At 39.5% G+C, this 26,510-nt stretch overlaps 3 protein-coding genes across 5 annotated transcripts in view; 2 read left to right on the top strand and 1 right to left on the bottom strand.

The window, feature by feature from the left end:
• Nucleotides 1–2,355, bottom strand: part of si:dkey-91i10.2 (uncharacterized protein LOC555224 homolog) — a 54,398-nt gene extending 52,043 nt beyond the window's left edge. For both annotated transcript variants that reach the window (XM_034885675.1, XM_034885677.1), the window contains exon 1: nucleotides 2,094–2,355. The gene's annotated coding sequence lies outside the window, so the exon portion shown is untranslated. The remainder of the gene's footprint in view (nucleotides 1–2,093) is intronic.
• Nucleotides 2,356–5,765: 3,410 nt separating this feature from the next.
• On the top strand, nucleotides 5,766–23,714 carry eaf2 (ELL associated factor 2). 2 transcript variants are annotated; one of them, XM_034885347.1, is made up of 7 exons: nucleotides 5,766–5,988; nucleotides 6,411–6,505; nucleotides 6,894–7,030; nucleotides 7,376–7,560; nucleotides 7,777–7,965; nucleotides 11,533–11,536; nucleotides 23,438–23,714. In XM_034885347.1, exons 1-7 carry the CDS (start codon nucleotides 5,886–5,888, stop codon nucleotides 23,535–23,537), a joined length of 813 nt encoding a protein of 270 aa, XP_034741238.1. In that variant the 5' UTR covers nucleotides 5,766–5,885; the 3' UTR covers nucleotides 23,538–23,714. The 2 variants fall into 2 exon arrangements, with proteins under 2 accessions (XP_034741238.1, XP_034741239.1); XM_034885348.1 differs by lacking the exons at nucleotides 11,533–11,536; nucleotides 23,438–23,714 and adding an exon at nucleotides 8,783–9,124 and having other exon boundaries at nucleotides 5,767–5,988; nucleotides 7,777–8,007.
• On the top strand, nucleotides 12,464–22,443 carry si:dkey-91i10.3 (cytochrome P450). The gene is made up of 9 exons (XM_034885346.1): nucleotides 12,464–13,006; nucleotides 14,123–14,313; nucleotides 16,919–17,118; nucleotides 18,630–18,827; nucleotides 19,581–19,744; nucleotides 19,982–20,148; nucleotides 20,563–20,644; nucleotides 20,838–21,044; nucleotides 22,248–22,443. The coding sequence occupies exons 1-9, from the start codon at nucleotides 12,749–12,751 to the stop codon at nucleotides 22,404–22,406; spliced, it is 1,626 nt and encodes a 541-aa protein (XP_034741237.1). The 5' UTR covers nucleotides 12,464–12,748; the 3' UTR covers nucleotides 22,407–22,443.
• Nucleotides 23,715–26,510: the final 2,796 nt, after the last annotated feature.

Here is a 26,510-nt window from a genome sequence, read left to right as displayed (position 1 = left end):
AGATTCCATCTTTAAATGCATCAAATTCCTACATAGTGATGAGTTCATTTCAAATAGCAGAGTAGGCCTTGGCGGAGTTCCTTTCAAACATGATTAAGAAGATAATGGAGAACACGGTCAGATCGTAGTGTTTCCAAGCAAAACTAATCCATTAGTCAAGAATTAGATTCTTCTTCTTATAAGCCAATTATTTCTACTTAAACGAATATATAACTTGAACATTATGCAAGCTAAGTAGAAATAAGTTTTGAGGTGCACTAATACACTTCCTGTGGGGAATGCCTTTGTGAGAGCGCCTGTGACAATTCAAGTGGTTTTCCAGTCACGTGACCCTCATGTTGGGGGGAAAAAACCTCCCAACTAAGTCTGTTTTCATCAATTATTTATGTGTAGCGAGCCTGAGGTTCATTTGACAGTATTTTCCATTCCTGGAAAACAAAGAAGCTGCTGCTTGTGCAAATAACACACTTTTACCGTATTCATTAACATTATCTGATTACAGTCTGGAAGTCAGCCAGCACTCTCATCAGCCCTGGAGGCATTTCCAGTCATGGATTGGGTGCACCTGCTTGCTGCAGCCCAGTCATCCCCCAAAATGTTGTGCTAAAGGAGACTCTAGGGACTCCCTGAGGGATATAAGGAATAATACTACACTGCCTTCAGCCGTGCTATTTCAATTACAGTAGAAAAAGGCATTGCTTAAAGAGAACAGAAAATAAAGACACATGCAGTCTTATTTCAGTTGCAGCATGATTTTACACTTTCCCGTCTTGGGTAGAAATCATTTCCAACAGAAATCTCCACAGCTGAGCTTGTTTTTTGTTTTGTTTTGTTTTTTACCTACAAACACCACTGTTATAGGAGACTGAGGACAGTGATCAGTCTGTCAAGACAATTCCCAAATGTGAGGAGAGCTCAACCTGGCAGCTGTCTCCCTCATCTGACCCAGGTAATGGCATTATGTTTAGTGTGGGAGTCACAATGTCATTTCTGGTGCAGCCGGAGCTTTGCACTACAAAAGCAATTATTCAAGACTAGGTCTGATTGGTCAGTCAACTGTTTGATAAGTTGATCAAGACATTTAACCAAGAGCAATTATGGATAATGAAATAATCATGTGAGTCATTTACAAAGAGTAAAATATTAAAATGCGTTAGAAATACTTGCTACATACATTGCTGCTCTCTCCCCCCGTTTAATACCAAGTGTGAAGTTGACAAAATAATCCCACCTCATGTTCCACTAAGCAGCTGTTCAGGAGCTTTCAACCATGCCACATGATATTTCTCAGTAGAGAAGACTATGGAACTGTAAATGTAGAAATTTCAATTTTTTATTTTTTATTTTTTATCCTTTCAAGGACTTCTTGTCCAAAAAGTTGAGATCAAGAGTTCATTCTCAAGCTTCAAAACCAAATATCTCACAGCAAGGTCCATAAAAGTGGCAATACTATGCCAAATATCATCTTCTATAAACAAATATACCACAATATAGTTGTTGTTAAATAGAATAAATTATAAACCAATCAAGAACTCTTTAGGATGAAAAACAAAGATATTTGCAGACCACACAAATTGCATATTGACTTCATGCAAATGTCTAATCAATGTCGCCTATGTATATGTACATGAAAGTCTATTTTGTGTATGTACTTTGAAAGTAAAGCACCTGTCAAATTCCCTGCATGTGTTTACATACAATGTATTCAATTCAATTATTAAGTCATTCATTCAATCAATCATTCATTCATTAGCCATTCATGCGGATTCAGATATTGTCAAAGAGCCCTAGTTTGCCTGCTATAAGCTAAATGTAGCCTGTGTATGAAGACTGATTTCAGTGTAAAATCACAGCTGAGGACCACAAACACACAGTTGGTGTTGTGTGTGTGTCACCCTACTTAAGGTGCATTTAATGGCGCTCCCCTGGTGTCAGCTGAGAAAACGAGAGCCTTTAAATCCATGCGTACATATTAGCCTACAAATATGTGAGTAGCCTACAGTAAAGCAACATTACTGTCTTCATCTACCAGACATCTTTATCTGCCATTTGATTTCACAACAAAATACAATAAGTGTCATTCGGCTACTTACTCAGAGAGTTACTTTCAGGACGCTTTCCCCTCCATCCCATCAGAGAAGTCAGGCAGCTGCTCCTCAGACTGAAGGGTCTGATACAGACCGGGAACCGTGCAGTCCGGACGGTAACGACACCGATACACAATCACACACAGGTTGGATGTTCATTCATTCTCTGGCCTTCCCGAGCTCGTGCTGGTTTGAGGGATCTTTTTTTTTTTACCGGAGGATCCCGGATCCACTACCTCTTTCTTTTGCGGGGTTCTCCTTGGGAACTGTGCTGCCTTCAAGTAAAACAGTAAAATCCCGTTCAGTTTAAAATCTGGAACATGTCTTCTTTCTTCACCTCGTAGTCAAATACCACCGTGGCAGTGGTGGGATTTAAATAGTAAATATAGAAATAGATATGTGGGAAATGTTACATGGTTTACATTTAAAACACAGTCCAAATTCATTCAGAATACAGTAGCCTATGTGACCATGAGGGATCCATGATACATTTCTGTTCCAACCACGTTCCTTTGGCCGTTTATTTTCCGATTTCCGATAGCAAGTGAAGGCAGCACTCACTATAGGACAAACGCTCAAGGCTCTGAAACCACTCTGCTCCTGATTGGCTCAGATGAAAAAAGGTTCCCTGTGGCCACACTCAGCCCATATGTCCCCCTCCTCAGCCCAGATCATGGTGGCATTTCTCTCTCCATCATTTAGTCCAGTCTTAGCCATATGTGTCTTCTGGCTCCTCTCCTTTTCTACACTGAGTGGCCAGGAAAAAAAAAGAAACATCTGGACATGGTACACACAGTCCTTTATAGATAGCAATGGGAAAATGTGATAACTGAAAGTAGAACCATAAGGTTTAATATGTATTGGGTATAAACTGTAGCGTATATGTCAGAATTAGTACTGTACATAACATACCTTTGTGAAATTGTAATAACAACAATGCCACTAGTACTAAGAATACTTAACACTACGTAATGCAATCCAATACAACTTGTGTGAACCAGATATTTAACAGGAGCTGCTTGTTTCTATTATCATAGTCATTAGGATGACATTTGTGCTGTTGCATTGGATTCCATCGACTATGTTCGCTCTTCCATGTGTCTAAATGTAGCAGTGGACAAAATATTTCAAACAATTTAGGATTTAATTCAGTTGAATAAAACAACACCTACAACATCAACATGTTTAACACACACTTACTGCAGGCAGAGCTGTGAATTTAAGACTAAATTCAGATTTAAGTCACAAAAATGAGGATTTGCCTCGAGTCTTGAAAGTAAAAACATTGAGCTCTTAATTTGTTATCTAGACTAAGATAAATCTTCAGGATTTGAGACTTAACTTGAGATTTGGTATTAAAGGTTTGTGACTTTACTGGGATTTGCTACAAAAGACAACTAAAAAGTAAAAAACACTAGAAATGTAATAATGACAGAGCAGATTATTTCGTTTATTTCACAGTCTCATTGGGATTAGTGAGTTCTGGGCAAGAAGGCCTCGTAAAAGTATTGTTACAACAATAAATATAATACAAACAACAGAAAGAAGCTGACAAAATGTTACACACTCCAAAAGAGCATCATTCATAATATGAAGTTGAGATTACAGACATGAGCTGCTTAGTGTACTCTGGCTGGAGTAAAGACTGCTTTCACCACTGCACCTATTTTATAACCTGGGAAGACTCCTCCAACCTCAGAATTGGTGACTTGTGGATAGTTGCTTGGAAACAGTAAACCTGTGTGCAACCACCACAGTAATGGATATCAAACAACCACTATTTACCTCCACCCATAGAAACAGACCGCTGGGTTCTCTTCACAAAGGATACGGATACAGTGAAAAATGATTCCTGTCCTTTTCCGATCCATCTTGGTCATAGCTATTTTGGGATTTTTAATCACACAAAAAATGGAAAGACAAGCCTTAAGTTAATAGGATTGCTAGATGATCCTGTTTTACTAATCTTTGTTGTCCCTTTTTAAGACCTTTCCCACATCTTCATCCTCGTTCATCAATGTCCATGCAGCTTATCAACTTGCTTTAATTCTTATGCTAAAAGATGGAGGTCAAAGGTGACCGAGCTGGCTAATTTAGAGCCCCGCTGACCGTTGGTTAGTGCTCTGTTGTTTATTCCTATTTCAGAAGATCCCGTTGCATCTCCCAAACCACTTTTATTCCATACGTACCTGATTACTCACCAAACCAGGAAAACCATGCTCTGACAATGGTTTACACTATACGCTGGTGTAATCTCGACATTCCACTTGTCTTAGATGTTGATCCTTTAATGTTTGAAGGCAGCAGAGCATATGGCCTCAGTAAAGTGCAAACAGGGCGGGCATTTAGGGGCTTAGGAATTATTAACAGTTTGAAAAAAGGAAAACAGATTATTTTCACTGCCCCGGGGCTCTTGGAGCCCAGAGCCCCTGCAGCCTGTACAGCTCAAAACAGTCATTAGTCTGTCATTGTCAGTTCTGCAGGACATATCCACTGTCTTTGAGCTTTAAGCTAATTTAGTAATTAGATTTATCTTAGCCCAATGATGCTGCTAACTTTGTGTAAAAGGTAGTTTGTCAATGTTGGGACCTGTGGGTTGAGATTCTATTTGATACGGACACTGACATTTTGAATGTATTTTATTGGTTCATTTGTAAAGGAATGTGTTCTATGATCAACAGAAAAAAATAGTAACCGGTATCTAGAATTTCTTTACCCACGAAGGAAAATGTTGTGCAATGGCATCTTTCTAAGAAGATTACACGGTCCTGTTTAAAGTGAAAAACAACAATTTCAGTAAAAGTGTGAGCAATTATGTAAAACATCAAATCACACAAGCACAGATAAAACAAAGAATACATTAAAAAATAAAAAATAAAGCACATAATAAGACCATGTGGAAAAGTAAAAAATAAAAGTAGGAGTTTAAAAGAAAATGTCCAGTAAATAAAGAAAAGGTACAAAAAAGGAGAAAGAAATGTGAGTGAGTATACCGTTAGGATCTGTTGGTGCAGGCTAGGTATTTAACAGGGACACTAAAACTATGATAAAACAAAAACTATTAAGCTAACATACACAAGAGCTTACTATCAAATATGTATTTTGTACAAAACAGAATGTACACATGCACCATTCCTAATACCACAGTAAATAATACATTGATACTTATCTTGGTTTTATTTTTCGCATCTTTTAAATACAGTATCACTACACTAAGTGTTTCTCATTAGATTCAATGGGAAATTGAAACTAATGAGAAATTTGCACACACTGCCAGAGTTGTTACACACAAAAGGTTCAAGGCTCTCCTGCTTTATTAGCAATGAACCCATGAGCAAGACAAGCTTCTTTATATTTTAGATTTGACTGATGTGTTTTCTTAATTAGCATCACCTGTTTTTTCCAGTCTCAAAAATCTTTACATATTGTGTTTCACATATTTGCTTTCTTAAAAATGATCATGCCAACCTAGATCTTGCAACCTGTTTCACTCTATAGTGTTAGTGTCTTTATGCATCATTTTTGTAATGTCCAGTCTTGTTATGAATGTATCTTTATCTCTCCAAAACACAGATGGGGCATTAGAAACCATGACATTTACCATGTAGCTGCCCCGTCATCACGAAATCTTGATTAACACTCGTTGAACAAATCAGACAAGGAAGCAGTCCGCCTGACCAATCATAGCAAAGAAGAGGCGGGACTTTACGGTACCAATGAGGCGTTCAGGACTCTGCCGTACATGGTTATCGGATAAAAAAGAACCGCAGAAAGTTTACAGCTCATGAAACTATCAGAATGAATGGGACGGCTTATTCCAACTTTGACAAGCAAGAGCATGTCTTGAAACTAGGAGAGACGTTTGAGAAACATCCTAAAAGTGGCTACCATACAGTGCGATGTAAGTGGGATTTGAATCATTCGGATACGTATGGCTTTTACCGTTAGCTACAAGTAGCGTATGCTAGTTAGCTTTGTAGCTAAACGACAGCTGGCTGCTGTATTTAGCCAGGTAAGCCGCCTCGTCAGTCCATTCGTATCCGCCTTCCCGTTTAAGTAAGTTGACACGGTTGTATCATCTTGGTCGTTTTAATAAGTTACTTAACTGGCAACTATTACAAACCGTGGATGCTTTAGCTGTCAAAATGTTAGCCACTGTTAGCATCGCGTCAATCTGTAACGCTACACTACCATCATCTGGTGGTAAAGGTAGGCAACTGCGGAAAAAAGGGTTTGTAGTCTACAAATATAATGCTGTCGTTAATATTTGTTTGTATATATATATTTATGTTAATAATACGTATTAATACTTTTCTTGTACAGATGACTTCAAGCCAGCCTCCATTGATACAACATGTGAAGGGGAACTTGAAGTGGGCAAAGGAGAGCAAGTCACTATTACTTTACCCAATTTAGAGGTCAGTGTTTGATGCTCCAATGCGTCTCTTCACCAGGTTTTTTGTGTGTGTTTGGGGTTTCACAAGTCATTTTTTTTGAACTTTTTTTCTAAAGTAGTCAAATTTGAGACTTTATTTTTGGTGTTTGGTCAAAAGTCTCGGGGGAGGGGACAAGCATTATACGAAACCGTAATTTTTAAGCATGTTGCTAATTGGCTGGTGACTGACTGTGATGAGATTTACTCTTTAGGTACTAATATTTGGTATTGAATGACAAGGCATTTTTCAACACTCAATGCTACAAAGACAATAAGCTCGTTGCCTAAAATTTATTGATGTTTGGTACCCAGCACTAGACTCAAGACTGCAGTATTTCTAAGGCCGTGCCTGTGTTGCCTGTTTTTTGTAGGGTTCTAGTGCTCCAGTAACGGTCTTCAAGGGGTCAAAGAGGCCGTACATGAAAGAGTGCATCCTCATTGTGAACCATGACACAGGGGAGTACAGATTGGAAAAACTCAACAGCAATATAGCTGTGAAAAAGACCAGGTGGGTTAAACAGTATCATGTCTAAAATCATGTTACAACTTTTTCTTTTTATGCCATATTTCTTCAACACATTTTACTATCTGTGATTTGTTGATGTTTAAATTTACATCCACTTGTTTTAATGTACATTTTTGGCATAACAACAAGTCTAAAATGCCCTGATTAATTATTAACTGTGATCTTGTCACATGCTATTAAATGCTTTCTTATAAAGGGAGTTAAAGGTTCCCATTTTATTTTACAAAAATGTGAGAAAGTTCTTTTTAACTTTTACTTGTACTTCAAACATTGTCATGGAAACATTCTACCTGACTTTGCTTATACTGTGTAAATGTCCATTCCCAGGGCTGAGGGCAGCAGTAAAATCCATTCTCGCATGGATCAACCGACCAGTCGCCTGAGCCAGCAACCGCAAGTGAAGAGTAACAACAACAACAACACCAGCAGTAACAAGACCTCAGCCAGCTCCAAGAATTCTCCTCCCAAAGATAAGACATCCCCGGCATCTCCCATGGACGACATCGAGAGAGGTAACGTGGTTTCAGGCACAATTTCTTAAGCTATAGGGGCTTTCGTAAGAATTTATTTCTCATTTTTGTTGAGGGTTTTAGCACATTTGCATGTGATTTAACGTTGATTGGGTCAGTGATTGTTTGACTGCTTGGTTTTATTTAAAGTGGCCATGTTTAAATGGGGATAATTATCACAATTTCTTTATCTTTGTGTGTATGTGCTTCGGTTTACAGAGTTGATGGCAGAGGCTCAGGTCATGGACCAGCTGAGCAGCGGTGACAGCTCCTCGGATTCCAACAGCTCCTCGTCCTCCAGCAGTGATGACAGCTCCAGCAGCAGTGACTCTGAAGATGAGCGAACTACTGCGCCAGCCACAGCCAACCACAGCATGCCTATCCTCACCACCAGTGCCAACACCAACAGTCGCAACCAGGAGAGTGGAGGAGGACTCATAAACACACTCAGTGAGTAGCCTCTCAGCTCCATTTGTGGATGTAATGTCGAATTTCTTAGCTGGTCATCATAGCGAGGCTGCATGAAACTGCCTTGACATCATCTTCAAAACCACACAAACAGTGTGTTCTCTCGCTGGATCCTTTTATCGGCAGTCACAGTATCACCAATGACGGTGAACAGTAAATCTACACAATAAAACCCTTTTAAAAACTATTCTAAATTTAGTACTGTCTTTTAAACATTATCCTAAATTATTTAGATAGTGGTAATGAACAAGGCCGTTTTGAGTTTTATACCCTTTTTGCATATTGCACTCCATTACTTTTTATGTCTTTTGTATAATTTTAACTTCCAAAACTCACAACCCCTTTTGCAGTGTATCTTAAACTTGTTTAAAGTGGAGGATGCACCACAAGCACCAGGAACAGTCTGTGAAAGGTTATGACACTGCCGTGCTGAATGTAATCACATTTATTGTATTATTTTTTTCTAAAGTTACAAAGTGCTTTGGATAAGGTAGGGGTAGAGGGTATGAAAAGAGGGAGAGCGCGACTCATAGTGTGTGTGTGTGTGTGTGTGTGTGTGTGTGTGTGTGTGTGTGTGTGTGTGTGTGTGTGTGTGTGTGTGTGTGTGTGTGTGTGTGTGTGTGTGTGTGTGTGTGTGTGTGTGTGTGTGTGTGTGTGTGTGTGTGTGTGTGTGTGTGTGTGTGTGTGTGTGTGTGTGTAGATGTCTGTAAGCAGTCTTTAAACTAATTGTTTATTTCACTCTCTACTTGTGTTGCAGAGAGTGACCTCCAGTTGAGTGAATCAGGCAGTGAGAGTGACTGAAGGCTGGGACATCTGTGGACATCAGGAGGATTTTTAGGGAGGAAGCGGGTACAGACCTGTCAGTGTGTTGCTTCCTTTAAATGTGCAAACTGTCTTCTCTACATATTCACAATTCAGCTAGCTAAATATAATTAGTTGTTTCTCCACCAACAAACAAAGTTCATGTCCCATTTATTGCTTCATGATCTTTTTTGTTGTTGTTGTTTGTGTGTGGGAACTGTATGTTCAAGAGATATCTTAGTTCAGAGTGACGTGATGTAGTTGGTGTAAGAGAAGCAGTAAATTATAACAAACTGTCCGTAATGTTTCGTCTCACAGGATGAACATCCGTGGTTAAACTGAAGCAGAATGATTGTTAGTGTGGATGTTTCTGCACACCAATCAGTTGTTTTAAACCACCACTGGAGTTTCTGCTTTTCAGATTATCAATATTAGGAATTTTGAGGTGCCTTAGGTCAGATGTCGGTTTATAGCTTTAGTTCAGCTTTATTAGTCACAGATTGAAGACATTAATCTGTCCTAACAGATTTTAGGATGACCCACACTCATATAAATTATACTTATTTTAAAGTTAGAGCTGTAGAGCCGTTTGCTTTAGATTGCTGAAACCCAGCTGCAAGACAACTATATTAATATAGTTAATATAATAATGAATATATTATATTTTCATTTAAAGATGTATAAATTAAAATGTTGGCAGTGCTTTAGGAGCAATGAAACAAGCTGAAAACATAACATGGTGTATTCTCTCTTCAGAAAGTCGTAGCAAACAGTTGCTTATCTACACAACCAGCAGTCACAGATCAACATCAGCATTTATTTGTAGTTGTGTTTGAATGAAAGGATGGAAGTCAAATATTCACTCTCCTTTTTAGCTCCGTTTTGGGTCGTAACCAACTGCATTAGAAAATAATCTGTTTCTTTAGTTGCTATATGCTCCACCATGTCCACCAGCTAGTTGCTAACTCTGTCTCTGTCTGCTGTTTGACACTGGGTGGATAGTGTACAGTTTTATCAAAGGGATAAACGGCTGCCTGCTGTGACTGGAAACGGGCTGGATGAGGGCGCAGGTGTTGGCCAGAAAACCAAAACCATGAGCTGAAAGACACTTAAATGCTTTGTAGAGCTTAAAGACAAAGGCGGGGGATAATTCATATTGATGTTGCTATAATATTGATATTTCGCAGCTTTAACAATCAAGAAGTCTTTAAAAAACATTTTGTTTATTGTGATATCTTAGTATAAACGTGATTTTCTGGCAAAGTAGTGCACTAGTACTCAGTTGACTCAGTGAGGGTCATGCTTTGTAGCTTTAAACCTGCAATACTTGAATCTAATAATTTATATTTTGAAATATACCCGACCAATGGTGAATTGCTTAATATATTTAACATTTTCCAAGCAACCAAGATTATTTGATACTGCACCTCAATGTGAGTCTTAAAGAACTTTGTGTGCCTTTTTGTTATTTGCCTCGGCCAGTTATAACATAGGCCTCTTCTTTATTTTGTTACAAGACCCGTATCACTGCTGAGCTGTCTCAGCAAACAGGAAGCTGCTGTTTATGTCCCAGCATTTCTTTGGCATCCCAGCTGACTCATATTGTGAGAGTCTGAGATGAAGATCATGTCTTAAGTCAATAATATGTTTAAGGAGAACGGTGGCCTTGGAGCATCATTTGTAAACTATTTCAGAGTAATTTCTTTGTAGAAAAATAAAGAATTTTAAAAGTTTGTTTTTTTGTGCTATTTTCTTTCTTTCACATTATTCTGATCACACAGTACTCTGTTTTTGTTTAAAAGTTGCACTGTGCCCCAACAATATAGAAGCGCCTAAGTCTGTTGTCATGGTGACCCTGAGGTCCCAACATGTTACACCAGAGGATGTCATCTTCGTCATTTTTATCTTTATTTTTTTCCTCAAGAGGGATATAAACGTACTGTAAATATCTGGAAACACTTTGAACACTATAATATTTGTCCTGTTTAAGAGAAGCAACAGAACCTGTTTTTCGATATACTTGATATACAGTAATGGAAGTATTATACAACCAGATTTTCCCTATTTTAAAGGTGCTCTTTGGATGCTTTTATAGAGGCTATAGTGGCCCCTAATACTGTATCTGAAATCTTTTCCCCAAAATCCAGCCTTGGTGCAGAATTACAGCCACTAGTGCCAGTCCCACAATGAACTTTCCTTAGTATGTGCCATTTCTGAGTCTATAGATATTGAGGTGGGGGGGAATGTGGCCTTGACCAACTGTCATTTTGCTACTTTAAAAGCTATGATGTCTCTCTCATTGGTGGGCCAAATTTTCTGGGCGGGCAAAGCAGAGGAAGGGGGGGGCGGGGTAACCTGTCCCTTTATGACCTCATTATGAGCAAGATTCCAGATCGGCCCATCTGAGCTTTCATTTTCTCAAAATCAGAGCCGGATACCCAGAGCTCAGTTTACACCTATCACCATTTCTAGCCACTGAGGGTCAAAAGGCAGGCTGGGGGAACTCATATTAATGTTAAAAAACCTATAAGAGAAATTGTCATGCCTTGGGACATTTAAGGGAAAGGGGATGTGTCCCCCTCTTGTGGCATCTTGAGGCTTGAATGCTGCATTTGTAAATGTATACAAATTGATATGAAATAAGCCTTTAATGATCCCAGGCACAAATACAACACAGAGAAAAGGTAATGAACAGAACAGACATAGTACACATATATGACATGCTTTATAAATATCAGTTGTGGAATGTAATTAAGTAGTCTACATTTACTCAAGCACTGTACTTAAGTTCACATTAGACATTTGTACAACTCTAGTACATTTATTTTACTTTTTTACATAAATGCTTATGATATGATAAATTCATTCTACTAAACTATCTCTAGTCTGCTGACTTGGGCTTTATTATGTAATTTCATTGTAATTTTCTTTTTTTCAGTAGTTTGTTGATAAAGAAATGAGAAATAATTGAGGTGAAACAGACAATCATAGGCGACATTATTATGATGCTGATGCTCAACTGATGAGCAATGTGAACTTAGTAAACCCCCCCCCCCCCCCCATTGAAGTGTCATATTTTAGGAATCGTTTCATTTGTCATTTTAAACATAAAAATACATGTAAAAACAATGTGTTTTACTGTAGTTATTCTCTCAACTAAAATATCAACAGATCTTTTTGAACATGTGTGTTGGTCAGGCAAAGATTATTATGTTAAAGTCCACAGTTGGCTAAGTGGTTGGACATTATATAAGACTGTTGTTGGAATTAAATTTGTTCTAATATGTTCAAACAAAACTAGTAGCCTATCAAATAGAATTACTCCCTAAAGCAAAACAATTCTCATCTCAAAAGTAAAACTCTCAAACAAATATTTCTGTAGCCTAATTGTAAACTATTGGACTTTTACTTCTTTACTTATAGTATTTTTGTTTGCAGTTCCCTCTGGTTCTGTCTTACTGATCAGACTTGCTCTCACTGCCAGCTTTGTGGGCTGACCCTGTTCCCTACTATTCCCAATATTTTGTTTGCACTTCTGACACACATCGTGTGGGCGGGTCTTTTCAGGGGTGCATCCCCATTGGCTAAAGAGTTTTTTAACGCCAACCAGATATTGTTCAGTGCAGCCACACACCCTAAAAAGTAGCACTACTGGATTTATTCCGGAGAGAGCAAAAGTCTGATCAGTGAGAAAGAATCTGAGAAAACTGCAAAAAAAAAAAAATATTATCCAACAAGTAAAAGACTACACAAATAATTTGTTTGGAAGTTATGAGTTTTACTTTTGAGATGACATTTTTTTTGCCTAAGTGAGCAATCGTTGTTTGAGTGTATTGGCACAAATCGAATCCCATATCTGTCGTCGCAGCTGTTGTTTGGACCTCAGTCACTGCAGAAATAACAGACGGTTAATACGGTTAAAATGCTCAGAAAATCTCTGCTGGACATCGGACTGCGAGTGAGCCGTCAGCAGCATGAAGGGATTCCCAGAGTGACAGCGGGACTGAATCCAGGGAATCATGGGAACAACCACCGCCGCGACGTGTCCTCCACCCCCGCCACCGTGATGGGTGACAACGCCAAAATAAAAACTATGGACGAATTGGGCGGACCGAGTTTCATGACTACCTTAAACTGGCTTTTTGTAAAAGGATATTTCCAAACGACGCAACAATTACAAGTAAGTATAAGGGAAGTGAATCTGTTTGGCTTGGTGTAGCTAGCATGTTTTGTTGATTCTGTTATTTGGTGTTTTAGTGTTTTTTTAACGTTAGGGGAACGTTCTGAGAACGTTTGCTTTAAACAAAAACGAGCGTTCTCAGAACGTTAGGAAAACCTTCCAATTGACCAACAGACAACCGAAATACAACCAAAACAAACCTTCGGGGAACGTTCCCGCAACTAAAAACGAACGTTCCCAGAACGTTCTGGGAACCAAAAATTGTTAGCTGGAGAAACACGGGACGGATGAAACGTTCCAGTTTTCTCCGAGTGCATTCCACAATCCCAGACTTTCATATTGCTTGTTTACATGAGAAGCAAAACAGGCTAGCGGTTGAACCCGTCCCATACCAGCCTGTTTTGCACAGCTGTTTCATCCGTCCCCGACTGTCATTCCATGTATTTTAAGTAAATGCACAAATATCAGAATCAGAATCAGCTTTATTTGCCAGGTATGAGGACACATACGAGGAATTTTTCTTTGGAGCATCATTGCTCACAATGTGCTACACATACAAAAACAACCAAACAAAAATATACCCATTAATATATACACAATATACTCCAAACAGGAACACTATAGAAACAATATAGAGGCACATCTGTACTTAGCCTACTATCCTAAATGTTTCCAACAACGTTCAAACCCAGAGAAATGTGTAATTTAATTTTAATGAGACGGGATGTTTCATTTAGTGACCTCTTATGGCGTCATACAACCTTAGTTACTTATTACCCTTTTGAAAAAGAGTAACTAATCCTTCGTTACTCTTTCAAAAACAGTAACTACCCTTTTTTGTGTACTTTATTGTAAAGTTTTCCCCTCTGACTTAAAGTGCTCATATTATGCTTATTTTCATGTTCATAATTATATTAAGAGGTTGAACCGGAATAGGTTAACATGGTTTAATTTTAATGTGAGGCATCTCACTTCTGCTCAATGTTTGTTGGGAGTTGCACACGCAGTACATAGTAGAGTATGAAAGCTAGGTAACTGATTGTGCTAAGTACATGTTAAGTACTTTAGTACATTGAACATCTAATAATCAAGAAATAACTCACTCTTTGCTCACAGATTGAGCACAGCAAGATCTATGGTCCTCTGTGGAAGTCAAAGTACGGCCCGATGGTGGTGGTGAACGTGGCCAGTGCGGAGCTGATAGAACAGGTGCTGAGGCAGGAGGGGAGACTCCCGGTCCGGACAGACATGCCTCACTGGAGGAGCTACAGAGAACTCAGGAACCAGGCCCACGGACCCCTGACAGAGTAGGTGACAGCCCCAATAGATCCTCAAGCTTTGCATCCACTTCTGTGTTCCATTACATTTGCTGAAATCTGTCCTAAACTGGAGCTGCAACGATAAGTTGACTGTTTGAAAAGTTGATCGACAGAAAGATCATTGGCAGATTAATGAATGAAAGATATGGTTAGTTGCAGCCCTACTTAAAACAATAATCAATATGCCGATCTTTACATCCAAAGAGTTGTTACTCACTGTAGTCACTGTAACTGTTCCTGCTGTCCACGCTGGCTGTGAACAGGTCTCCTCCAACAAAAATGTCCTTGTTTTGTGTAACAACAAAATAAACATTCAAATGAAGCTAATATGAGTAGAACAGGAGTATTCTCATATTTTTGTTGAAATTCCCCTGTGTTTTTACTTTTGGGAAATTTTGTAATTTTGTTAATTTGGCTCAGACTCAGAAAAAGCCCAACTATTTTCCTAATCATTTTACACATTCCACTAAATGTACAGTACAGGCCAAAAGTTTGGACACACCTCCTCATTCAATGCGTTTTCTTTATTTTCTTGACTATCTACATTGTAAATTATCACAGAATCATCAAAACTATGAATGAACACATGTGGAATTACAGTATATAAAAAAGTGTGAAATAACTGAAAACATGTCTTTTATTCTAGTTTCTTCAAAGTAGCCACCCTTTGCTTTTTTGATAGTGCTGTAAACCCTTGGTGTTCTCTCAATGAGCTTCATGAGGTAGTCACTTGAAATGGTTTTCACTTCACAGTCAGGGTTAATTGGTGGAATTTCTTGCCTTATTAATGGAGTTGGGACCATCAGTTGTGACGTGCAGAAGTCAGGTTGATACACAGCCGACGGCCCTATTGGACAACTGTTAGAATTCATATTATGGCAAGAATCAATCAGCTAAGTAAAGAGAAATGAGTGGCCATCATTACTTTAACAAATGACGGTCAATCGGTCCGGAAAATTACGAAAACTTTGAATGTGTCACCAAGTGCAGTTGCAAAAACCATCAAGCGCCGCAACAAAACTGGCTCACATGAGGACCGCCCCAGGAAAGGAAGACCAAGAGTCACCTCTGCTGCTGCTGAGTCACCAGCCTCAGAAATCACAAGTTAACAGCAGCTCAGATTAGAGAGCAGAGGAAAAGCACACAGAGTTCTAGCAGCAGACACATCTCTATAACAACTGTTAAGAGGAGACTGTGCTGCTTTGCACAGGCCTTCATGGTCAAATACTAGCTAGGGAACCACTGCTAAGGAGAGGCAACAAGCAGAAGAGACTTGTTTGGGCCAAGAAACACAAGGAATGGACATTAAACCAGTGGAAATCTGGGCCTTTGGTCTGATGAGATTTTTGGTTCCAACCGCCGTGTCTTTGAGCAATGGAGAAAAGGTGAAGGATGGATTCTCCATGCCTGGTTCCCACCGTGAAGCATGGAGGAGGAGGTGTGGGGGTGCTTTGCTGGTGACACTGTTAGGGATTTATTCTAAGTTGAAAGCATACTGAACCAGCATGGCTACCACAGCATCCTGCAGCAACATGCCATCCCCATCCTGGTTTGCGTTTAGTTGGACCATCATTTATTTTTCAACAGGACAATGACCCCAAACACATGTAAGGGCTATTTGACCAAGAAGGAAAGTGATGGAGTGCTGCAAACCAGTAATCAGAGCAAAGGGTTGCTACTTTGATGAAACTAGAATATAAGACATGTTTTCAGTTTTTTCACACTTTAGCACATAATTCCACATGTGTTCATTCATAGTTTTGATGCCTTCAGTGAGAATCTACAATGTAAATAGTCATGAAAATAAGGGAAACGCATTCAATGAGAAGATGTGTCCAAATTTTTGGCCTGTACTGTATGTCTGGCTAGCCTATTACGCTCTTTAATTATCATACTAAAAGTACTCATTGCCTATATAAATGCAGTCTTTAAAATAACCTTTTTAGGCTATGAGACGATGTTGTGATTTTGCAACCGAGGGACTTACAGGGTTAAATCACTGGCCAACACCAAAACATACTGTATAATCTAATTAATAATTTGATTCTAAAGAGAAAGTCAGTTTTTAAAGTTCTAGTTCAATATAATTCTTAGGAAACTACTGTATGTAATACATTGCTGTGTGCTTTGTACTTGATGTGTGCTTAATGGTGTCAGGCTTCAATGCACAGAGGGGGTGGAATATCAGCTTCTCCTCGTTGTTATTCAATGTATCCTGTCCAACCTGTTGCAGCAGCACTTGTCATTGGTGGTGAATGTTTTTTTACATCGGAAAGCTGCTGACATGTTAAAACTCTGCACCCTGACACTGAAAACAACCTGCATAATACAGGTGATTTAAAAATTGTATTTACTAAGGAAAGAATAGTTTAGAGTAAAGCAAGAGGAGCCAAATGTGCTCTGCTGGTTGCAGCTAAAAACTCAAATAGGTATAGAAGAGTCCAGTAAGTCAAATGTAACAATTTGAAACTGGCATCATTTCAAAGATGAAGACGTTTCCAGTGAAATGATCTGATGCAAGCCTGTCTTTCTCTAGCTCAAAGCCAATCTTAAAGTCTTTTAAAAGTTTCTTTTTAATAATTCTCATTTGTAGAATGGGAGCCAACTGGCTGCGCATCCGCAGCATCCTGAATCCTCGGATGTTGAAGCCCAAACATGTCTCCTCCTATGCTAACACTATCAACGGGGTGGTGACAGATTTCATCAACAGATTGGCCTGGCTGAGGGAAACCAGCGGCCAGGGAGTTATGATCAATGACCTAACTGGAGAACTCTACAAATTTGCTTTTGAAGGTAAGCAGAGAACATCCAAAGGAAATCAGCTGTGGAAACTCATGTTTTGTATGATACTTGAAAACACATTGGTTGTAATAGAGGTTAATAAAAGACTAAATGCATGTCACTTAATAGTTGCTGGTTAAATAAATCTTACATGAATGAAAGAAACTGCCGTCTTTTATAATTTGACACAACTTGAATGGTAAATGTTTGTGAGGTACAATATAAGATAATCAAGTTATAGTCAGACAGATAGAAGATTAGGGAGATTACACAACATAACATTTAAGAGCCAAGTGTTCTTGACAGAGTATCTGCTCAGAGGGGCAAGAAAACCCGTCACATCAACCTGTGGTTTGGGCTGTGCAAAAAGTTCAAACATATTTTTGTTGTCTGTATAGACCAGAGGAACAAACTCAAGCCAACATAAGACTTTAAAATGAAGCCAACATTTGCTCTTCAAAAAACATCATCAAAGTTTAGGAACCACCCCACTCCAACCTGTCACCCAGTCTCACCTCGGCAACCTTGGATGCTAGGAAAACATTAAACGTTAGATTAAGAGACGAAGAGCAGGAGGATAAGCCAAAAAAAGCAACTTGGAAACAGTGAGATCTTTTACTGTTTTGGTGAGATGTCTTTGGTCAGCATGTACTTCTAACCTGTCACACAGCCAAAACCTTCACGCAGCTCCGTCCCTCTAACTGCCTAACCAGAAACTAGCTAAACTCCCCCTAGTCTTCAGGTAGCTTGGGCAGGTATTAACACACTGGAAGTCCTATGGGATGGAAGGGCAACCAGAGAACCCACAAGGCACACCAAGTAGATCAGAGGGCTCATCACAACTAATTACTGTATGCAGAATGGCTTCTTTGACGTTATATTCTACTATTAAAGTACTTGTTAAGTAATGATTACAACAATATATTGACCTCTTTACTAAGTGGAGCAGATAATTAGTCAGCTATATGTGGGGCAATGTGTGTGTGTGCGCTGCAGTTATTCAGGGTGTTGGCCTGACTTGACACAGTTGTTGAGTCTTTTGGCCTTGACAGCTGATTAGATAATGTGTATATGATCTCTATCAGTGGGTTTAATTCCCAGTTCAGTTAGAAAGAACTTGATTGGTCTGCACAGAACTCTTACCTTCACCCATTGAACACCTTTGGCATGAATTGGAACAGTAACTGTGAGCCAGACCTTATCATCTAGCTTCAGTGTTGGGCCTCATTAATGATCTTGTGGTTGAGCAAATCTTTGCAGCCAGGCTCCAAAACCTAGTGAAAATCCTGAATCCAGAAGAGTGGAGGCCCGTGCAGCATATTAATGTCCATGGTTTTTGAATGACATCTTCAACAATCACATATGGATGGAATATATAGGTGTCCACACAGTTGGTCATAGTGTAAATAGCATATGTGCTCTGGAGAGGAGGAATATAACCGGTGCATTTTATATAAAAATCACCTGTTTTGTCCCACAGAAGCCGAGCAATCTCTGTATAACAACTGTATCTTTACATGCAGGGATCTGTTCAGTGTTGTTTGAGACCCGTCTGGGCTGCATGAACAAGGTGGTACCCGAGGAAACCCAGAAGTTCATCTTCTCTGTGGGGGAAATGTTTCGGCTCTCCCCTATGATCGTCCTCTTCCCCAAGGCCGTCTGGCCCTACATGCCTTTTTGGAAAAAGTTTGTAGCTGTCTGGGATAATCTCTTCAGAGTCGGTGAGCAGCATTCATTTCCAACAGCGAGTCAAAGTGTAGCTTGGAGTTAATAATTAATAATTCGTAATTCTGTTACAGAAACAGGGTTGCTATTCAACCCTCCTGTAACGTTGCGGGTCAAACCGAACTGAACTGAACTGGATTACTGGACTGATCTGGACTGTTTGGTAGAAAGGTGGCATCAGTGTTATGGGCCCCTTGGCAGCCCCTTTTCTGCTACTCCCCAATTACTGACTGTTATCACTAAGGGCCCTATCTTGCACCCGGCGCAGTGCAAAGCCCGACGCAAGTGTCTTTTCTACTACGACCGCCCAGCGCCCACATCATTTAATTAGCAATTGCACCTCCACCATCGTAATAGCAATGATCCAAGGTACAAACACGCCTGGTTTTTAAAGGGAATGGGAGAAAACACTCTGATTTGTTTATTGCATGTTACGCCCCAAAACACACCTATGAATTAACGAGGACACCAAGTACATCCCTTCAGATCGTTAAAATAGGACCCAAAATGTTACTAGAGCTCACGCTTCATGACCATTGCATTAACAAATCCTTTGAAGGACGCAAGGCTCTGGTAACTCCCACAAAGTCACAAGTCCACCTCACAGTCCTTATTCCTTATTTGCCCTTATTCCGTCAGTTGAAAGTGTGTTTCTTTTGCCATCTAGTGGGCAAAAGTGTCAAGCCTGTCTCCTCCTAGTGTTGGTTCTCCCATGTGAAATAAAAAAAAAAGACAAATTTGTCTCATAGCTGAAGAGCTGGTGAAGCAAAAAATGGAGGACATCCAGGAGAGGGTGAACCTGGACCAGAACGTGGAGGGGGCGTACCTCACACACCTGCTGCTCGGTAATCAGATGACGGTCACTGAGATCCTGGGCAGCATCACCGAACTCCTGCTGGCAGGAGTCGACACAGTGAGTAGATGCAGTGTGTGCACTCTGTGGAAGGGAGGGAATTACTGTACAGTAGTTAACTTTTCCTACTTTTAGTTGTCTTATCCGCTTAAAGCGGAGCAATGTGTGCATAATGCCTAATTGTAACACATTAAATTGTCCTTCACATTAGAATATTGAACACTTTTATGTAACCTAGGCATCTATAATACAATACATTAAAAAACGGAAGATAATGTGCGTTCCTCTCTGTTGCAGACCTCCAACACTATCTCATGGTCTCTGTATCAAATGGCTAAGGAGCCAGAGATCCAGGAACAATTATACCAGGAAGTGATAAGGGTTTGCCCTGGGGACAGGGTGCCAAACAATGATGACATTGCTCAAATGCCGTTCCTGAAGGCCATCATCAGAGAGACTCTACGGTTAGAGACTTTCTTTCATTTTTATTTGTATACATTAATAGGACACTTGATTGCAGGACATGCAGTTTCTGCAGTGACCACTTTGTTTGTTCTGACAAAAAAGAGATAACATCACCAAACTGTGGACATTCATCTTATTACTAGACAAATACAAATATTGGACTCTATACAATGTTTGATGCCATGTGTAATAGGGAAAATATAAAATTTCATCTGTCCCTGAAAGGAATAGTTCAGCATTTTTGGGAAGTTTCTTAATTTGCTTTCTTGCTGAGAGTAAGATGAGAAGACACTTATCAGTGGTTTCTCTTCAAATGTTAGTCGAGTAAGTTACACTTCTGTTGTTGCAATAAGTTACTTTTCCCGAACAAACAGATAAAACTTTGACTCCTCACTGTGTTCTGTGGTCACCAGTCTGTATCCAGTGGTACCAGGAAATGCCCGTGTCACTGTTGAAAACGAGATTGTGGTTGGAGATCATCTCTTCCCCAAAAACGTGAGACATGAGTCAGACACAACGTAAACCCTGAAATGTTCTGACATTTAAGACTTTATCTATCTAAAGTTAATAATCACAAAGCTTTAAGCCTAACAGCTACTGGTATAAATGTATAAAGGTCCTGTGTACATTTGACTTCCATAAAGAAATCCACATTATTACATTGTAACAGGAATGTCCTCCCTCACAGACGCTGTTCCACCTATGCCACTATGCTGTGTCCTATGATGAGAATATTTTCCCCGACCCCCACGCCTTCCTGCCACAGCGCTGGCTTCGAGGAGCGGAGGAGAAGTCCAAGCACCACCCGTTTGGGTCAGTGCCGTTTGGTTTTGGGATCCGGGCGTGTCTGGGCAGACGGGTGGCTGAGCTGGAGATGTATCTCGTCCTATCCAGGGTAAGGATGTGTCATTGCTGTTGCTACCATGGCCGCAGATCTGCTTCCTCTGTCAAAGCTGTTTTATTCATGTTTAGGTGCTTTTCTGTAGATTAAGAAATGGAAGTCTGTGTGAATGTTTTTCATTCCTTTTGCAAACACCTTTTGCGAGCACAATGTTTTAAACTACACTACATGGCCAATAGTACATGCAGACCATAACATTACACCCACATGTAATGCTGAACACCTCATTTCAAAACAGTGGGCAGTAATCTGTTCCCATAACATCCTCCACTCTTCTGGGAAGAGTATTTACACAATGTTGGAACCTTGCTGCATGGATTTACTCCTTTAGGGTGATAAGGCCTGGCCTTCAGTGCATCCTAAAGGTGTTGGATAGCTTTAAGGTCAGGGTTTTGTGAAAGCAAAGTTAATTCAACCCAAATTGGAGAAAAAAGAAATTATTTATGGGCCTGGCTTTGTGCTTGGGAGAATTGTTATGTTGAAATAGGAGAGGGACTATAAAATATAATTACATGCTGTAGCATTACCATTTCCCCAGTAAATATCAGTGTGCAGTTTGTTCTGCCAGGAAACTAAATTAAATGTAATTTAAACATAATGTAACAATTATTAAGTTATTGTATTAATATTTAATGTCATAAGTTTGGCTTTATGCACGTTTTACTTAATTTTAATCAGAAACGCAATTTAGAAAAAGCTTTTGAATTATACTTCCAAGGACAGAACACTCCTACAGTAGTGTGGTGAAGGAAAGCTCTGTATGATTGAAGCACCAGTACATCAGCAGATTACATTTTTTTACACGTTTGTGTCAGTGGGTTTTGACAACTGCTGCACCCAAACCAACATTTTAGCCGTATAACCTTTAACTTAGAGCCAGTTAAACACTTACTCTACCTCTGCTTTCACTCCCGGGAAACCGGTTATTTTTTGCCACGTCCACAAAGCTGTAATGAATCGTAGTATTTATCTAACCAGAGCAGAGAAGTATGGCTGTTCTTCTTTTGTTAGTATTGGCACAGAATGGATACATAACACATGCCGACTGACCATATATGCTATAATTCATTCAGCTGCAGTTAGTGCAATGTGGACAGTGTCTGCACTCTTGTGCCTCACGTACAGGTAATGTAATTCCTGCCAAAAACAGCATTTCATGTATTTCTACTTGAACAATCTCTCTTTTTTATTTTAAAGTTGATAAAACAATTCGAGATAAGGCCGGATCCTGCTGGAACCACAGTCAAACCGATCACCAGAACCCTGCTTTGCCCTTCTAAACCAATTAACCTGCAGTTTCTGGACAGAAGAGTCGAGGAGAAGCAGCTGAGAACAGCAGCAGGAGTTTCTCTGTGAGCTGTTTTAGTATTCACACTGTGTTGCCTGCCGGTCACCAAGCACTTGCTTTATAGAGCGTTCACATGACGAGGACTGGCTGGAATGCACCGAAACTGGGGCATAAATATGTAAGCTGAATGAAGAGGTAAACAGTGTGAGGCTGTATGCATAGCCTTTGACTGTTGTTTCATGGAAATATCAATACTTTATGATTTATTTAGTTTTAATTCCACAAATGCCATGTGTTTTTTCAGTTGTTAGGGATGGCTGTCAGCACAGCTTTACTGTCTGGAGTTCACATGTTCTCCTCATGTTTGTGTTTGTGTTTGTGTGTGTGTGTGTGTGTGTGTGTCTGTGTGTGTGTTCCTTTTAGTTTCCCCCAACAGGAACGTAGTAATGGGAACAGTCCATTTCTAGACAGTTCTACTAGCTACTCTCCCCCAAAACCGGTTTTACCATTTGCATGGTGGCCATAGAAACTGGTCTGAGGGGTAGGGGAGTGACTCAAGCACGGCAACGGTCTTTATAGCATCGTCACTTGACTTTAGCGCCACATGCAACAACAAACCAGCATGGAGGAGGCCATTGGAATGTTTCTGTTGTGCCTCGCCGGGATCCCCATAACGGAGTTCGAACGATGGTGTTTAAAGACTGGAGTACTTAACAGAGAAACACAGAAGACAAGGGCTCCAGTGTAGTATGATACTCAGCATCAGTAGACTTTTCAGATTTCAGCAATCCGTCCATTCTTGTAGAAATTCACATAGTCAAGTCATTATTCAGGTAGTCAATGTTTTGCTAAAAGAGGCGGCATGGCTTCTACAGATTGCGCACTGTGGGGGCGTGATTTGTAAATTGGACAAATCAACTTAGACCTAGTTTGAAAGGGAAAAGACCCTACCCTGAAGTAGGAGCTGAAAGAGTTACAGGAATTACGGTCAGAGAAACTTAATAATCCCTTAATTGGTCCAGTTGGAACACAAGAAAAAAGGTTCTACGAACGCTGTGTTCTAAGAACTGCTAAAATCTCTCCGGTTGGAAAGCAGCTCTACATGTAACTTCTACAGGACAAGTCTTGTGTTATTCTATATCATTTTTCTTTATGTCACAAATCCCATGAAAAGACCAAAACCAACAATGGGTTTCTAAACTTTCCAACTTCCCCACTCTGTCTGTGGCAGCCAGCCCTAAGTTCCAAAGGTTCCCACTGAAAACGTTCACCTTTAAAAACCTGTCCATAAAATATAGTTCAAATGGGTTTATGGGTTATATGTTCCAGATATAGACTTAAGGTACACTTGTTATAATTTACTGCAGCAGGACAGTTTAAGTTACCTTGGAAATCCAGAGTTCTTGTGAGAGCACAATTTGAATTCACTCAGCGAGTTACTCTAGCATCGAGTAATGCTGCTCCTTAACTATACCTTTGTAGCCAAGCTGCACCAATCACATCGGTTTATCTGATAAGCCAGAGGCAAGCTAAACATATGACAACAGTTTAATCTACCAGTTAGCTCCGCTGGTAGCCAAGCGTATGGGACTCTGGATACTGCACACTGTGTGTTGTTGTGATTAGTCGTAGTGTTATCCAATTGCGAGCAAAGAGATTTTTAAATGCACGCTTGGTGCTGCCCCTCAAGATGGGCGACTTTTATGACTCAATGCCAGACTGTGACGAAGTGGGTTTGCTCACCACTCGTCCCTTACAGGTCATTAGTTATAGTAAGTAGACACACAGTTATCGTTGCTTTAGTTCCATTATATTAGGCTGCAGGTTTAAAGGTTTCCCTGTGTTGATACTTACAATTGTTTGTTCCTTTGTTAAGTTCCACCATGCAGGACAATTGTTTGGGGAGGGGCCGGCCTAAGAGTTTCCTGTTTTATAGGAAAAGGGTTGTCAGGGATGACATCAACGGGCCAAACCAAGTAGAGTTTATTTTAGTGCTTTTTGGTTGTTATTATATAAAAAGTATGAATAACCCTGACCTGTTTGTAGGCAGTCAGATAGAAGGGAACTGGTAACCAAGTTCCATAGGTTAAGAGATTGCTAGGTATTAATGTTAGGGAGTAGATCAACCTGCTTTAGGATGGGACGGACTGAAGCAGTTGGGTGTGAATTGACAGCTCTATATAAAGAGTAGGATTTGTGCTCCTGAGGAAACAGGGAGGTGAGGCTGTGCTGCTAAGAACACATGCCTGTTGTTAGCGCTGCTACTAGTTGAGTGTCTGATTGTCTTTAAGTTTATTTAATTTTCCATGTACTGCAGACCACTGGAAATAAATAATTTTCTCTGGAAACAAACAATGTCTGAGTCTGCCACCATCCTAGCCACTCTGGCCAACCTACCACACAGACCCTTAATCTTTCAGATTTGGGTTTGGATTTCCAGACTAAATTTCTGTGGGATTGAGTCAAATTAAACTACAGTGAGCGTGTTTATGGCAAAAAAGGAACATGTCATCCAGTGCAACAGGTTGTACCATTGATGTGTTTTTAATAGTTTTTAGACAACACTGGAGCTCTATGGCACAAGAGAATAAGCCAATAATTGTTAGTAGGATCACTTCATTGTTGGTGTTATTCTGTTCAGGGGATTTGTTTAAAATAAGAAAATTATTGAATATAGTTAGCCCTATGATTTTTTAAAAAGCACTCAGAGCTGTAGTCCATCAGCACTTGGCAGACTGCTCCTAAAAGTTCGTGATTCTAGAATGTATAAATGGATTTTTGTAATCTAAAAACAGTCATTCAAAACAACATATTTTACTGTACAAAAATCTCCAAATCGTTGGTGTTGAGGAAACTAACAAAAAATAAAAACATTGGCCAGTGAGTTGAAATTGTCACTTGCAAATACAGTTTTTTTGTTCGGCAAAGATTTAGTAAGTGTTTCTTGTACATAGATAAATGTATTTTAAGGTTTTAAGAGTGTTAAGAATTGTGATTCAATTTATGATTCAAATTCCCAATTTGTTATGTGTGCAGTATAATATTTCATGTGTTTTAGTGGGTTGAAAAGACACAATATCAATTTTGAAGCCAGCACATGCTCTCTAACGTGGTTACAATCATTTTGGGAGGAAAACAAGTAGTGAATCAAGCACAAATTGCAACAGAAAATCTGACAATTGTTTATCTGTAAGTCTCCTCTATAACTTATAAAAGTACTAAGAGATCTTAGTGCTTGAAAGCATTGAAAAATACGGAAATCAGAGATGCCACAATTTCCCATTGCAGCCCATTTTAAATGGAGACACTAATATTGTCTTACTGGACTTAGGGCTTTTAGGAAATTATAGTGTTACAGCAGCAAAATATCAGGCATACAGCATAGAATATAAATGGCATACTAGGATACAATATACATATAGTATACATAAAATAATAATAGGATAAAATACAAGAACACATATTTGAAATATATACAAGTTGGGAATACTTTAAAGTAAATATGAGCACTTTAAAGCAAGTAACCAACTGGGAAAGTTCAGTTTTCAGTATTTTTCAGTACTTTCCACCACTTGAATCAATCACTTAGGACGTTTTATGATAAAGAGGAGACTTTTAGGAAACTAGATCAGTTGAAAGAGTCTCTGTTGCAATTTGTAGGGGGGGGAATGTTGCATAATGCCTGTACTATAAGTACTCCTCATCACCATGTCAACCTCCTCCTGATATTGTCTAATAAAGGTAGACATGTAAAAATGTGTATTATTGTTACTTGCTTATTTACATTGTGTGAGACTGACGCTGTGTCCCAAATCCAAATGACTTATTCAAGAAAAATAAAGTAAAGTTAAAACAGTAGGCATGCAGACTGTAAAACATGTGTTTAGTTTGTCCTTGATTGACTCTAGTGTCCAACAATTCTGGTAGAGATGAGGCAGATAATAGAAAGTTAAATAAAAAACATACGGTATTATAAAATAAGATCTAGATTCTTGTAACGATTTGGTTTCTCTATGGAGTTTAATTGGCAGTGGCATTAGAAAGTTGCTGTATGACTTGCTTCTAGCAGCACACATTTCCTGTTAGCTGTTAGTTGTCACGGTACGGCATAAAGGAGGACCCAAACGCAGAGTAGGCAGGCAAGGCAGGAATGATTTATTGACAAAAGTCCA

This window comes from Etheostoma cragini, chromosome 11 (assembly GCF_013103735.1).
Source record: "Etheostoma cragini isolate CJK2018 chromosome 11, CSU_Ecrag_1.0, whole genome shotgun sequence".
Taxonomy (NCBI): Eukaryota; Metazoa; Chordata; class Actinopteri; order Perciformes; family Percidae; genus Etheostoma; species Etheostoma cragini.
This window is presented reverse-complemented; position numbering and strand designations above follow the sequence as displayed.

Coding starts and splice junctions, on each gene's coding strand:
- si:dkey-91i10.3 (XM_034885346.1), top strand. CDS start 12,749: ATGCTCAGAAAATCTCTGCTGGACATCGGACTGCGAGTGAGCCGTCAG. Junction 13,007..14,122: donor AAACGACGCAACAATTACAA/GTAAGTATAAGG, acceptor CTTTGCTCACAG/ATTGAGCACAGCAAGATCTA. Junction 17,119..18,629: donor CTACAAATTTGCTTTTGAAG/GTAAGCAGAGAA, acceptor CTTTACATGCAG/GGATCTGTTCAGTGTTGTTT.
- eaf2 (XM_034885347.1), top strand. CDS start 5,886: ATGAATGGGACGGCTTATTCCAACTTTGACAAGCAAGAGCATGTCTTG. Junction 5,989..6,410: donor TGGCTACCATACAGTGCGAT/GTAAGTGGGATT, acceptor TTTCTTGTACAG/ATGACTTCAAGCCAGCCTCC. Junction 7,031..7,375: donor ATAGCTGTGAAAAAGACCAG/GTGGGTTAAACA, acceptor GTCCATTCCCAG/GGCTGAGGGCAGCAGTAAAA.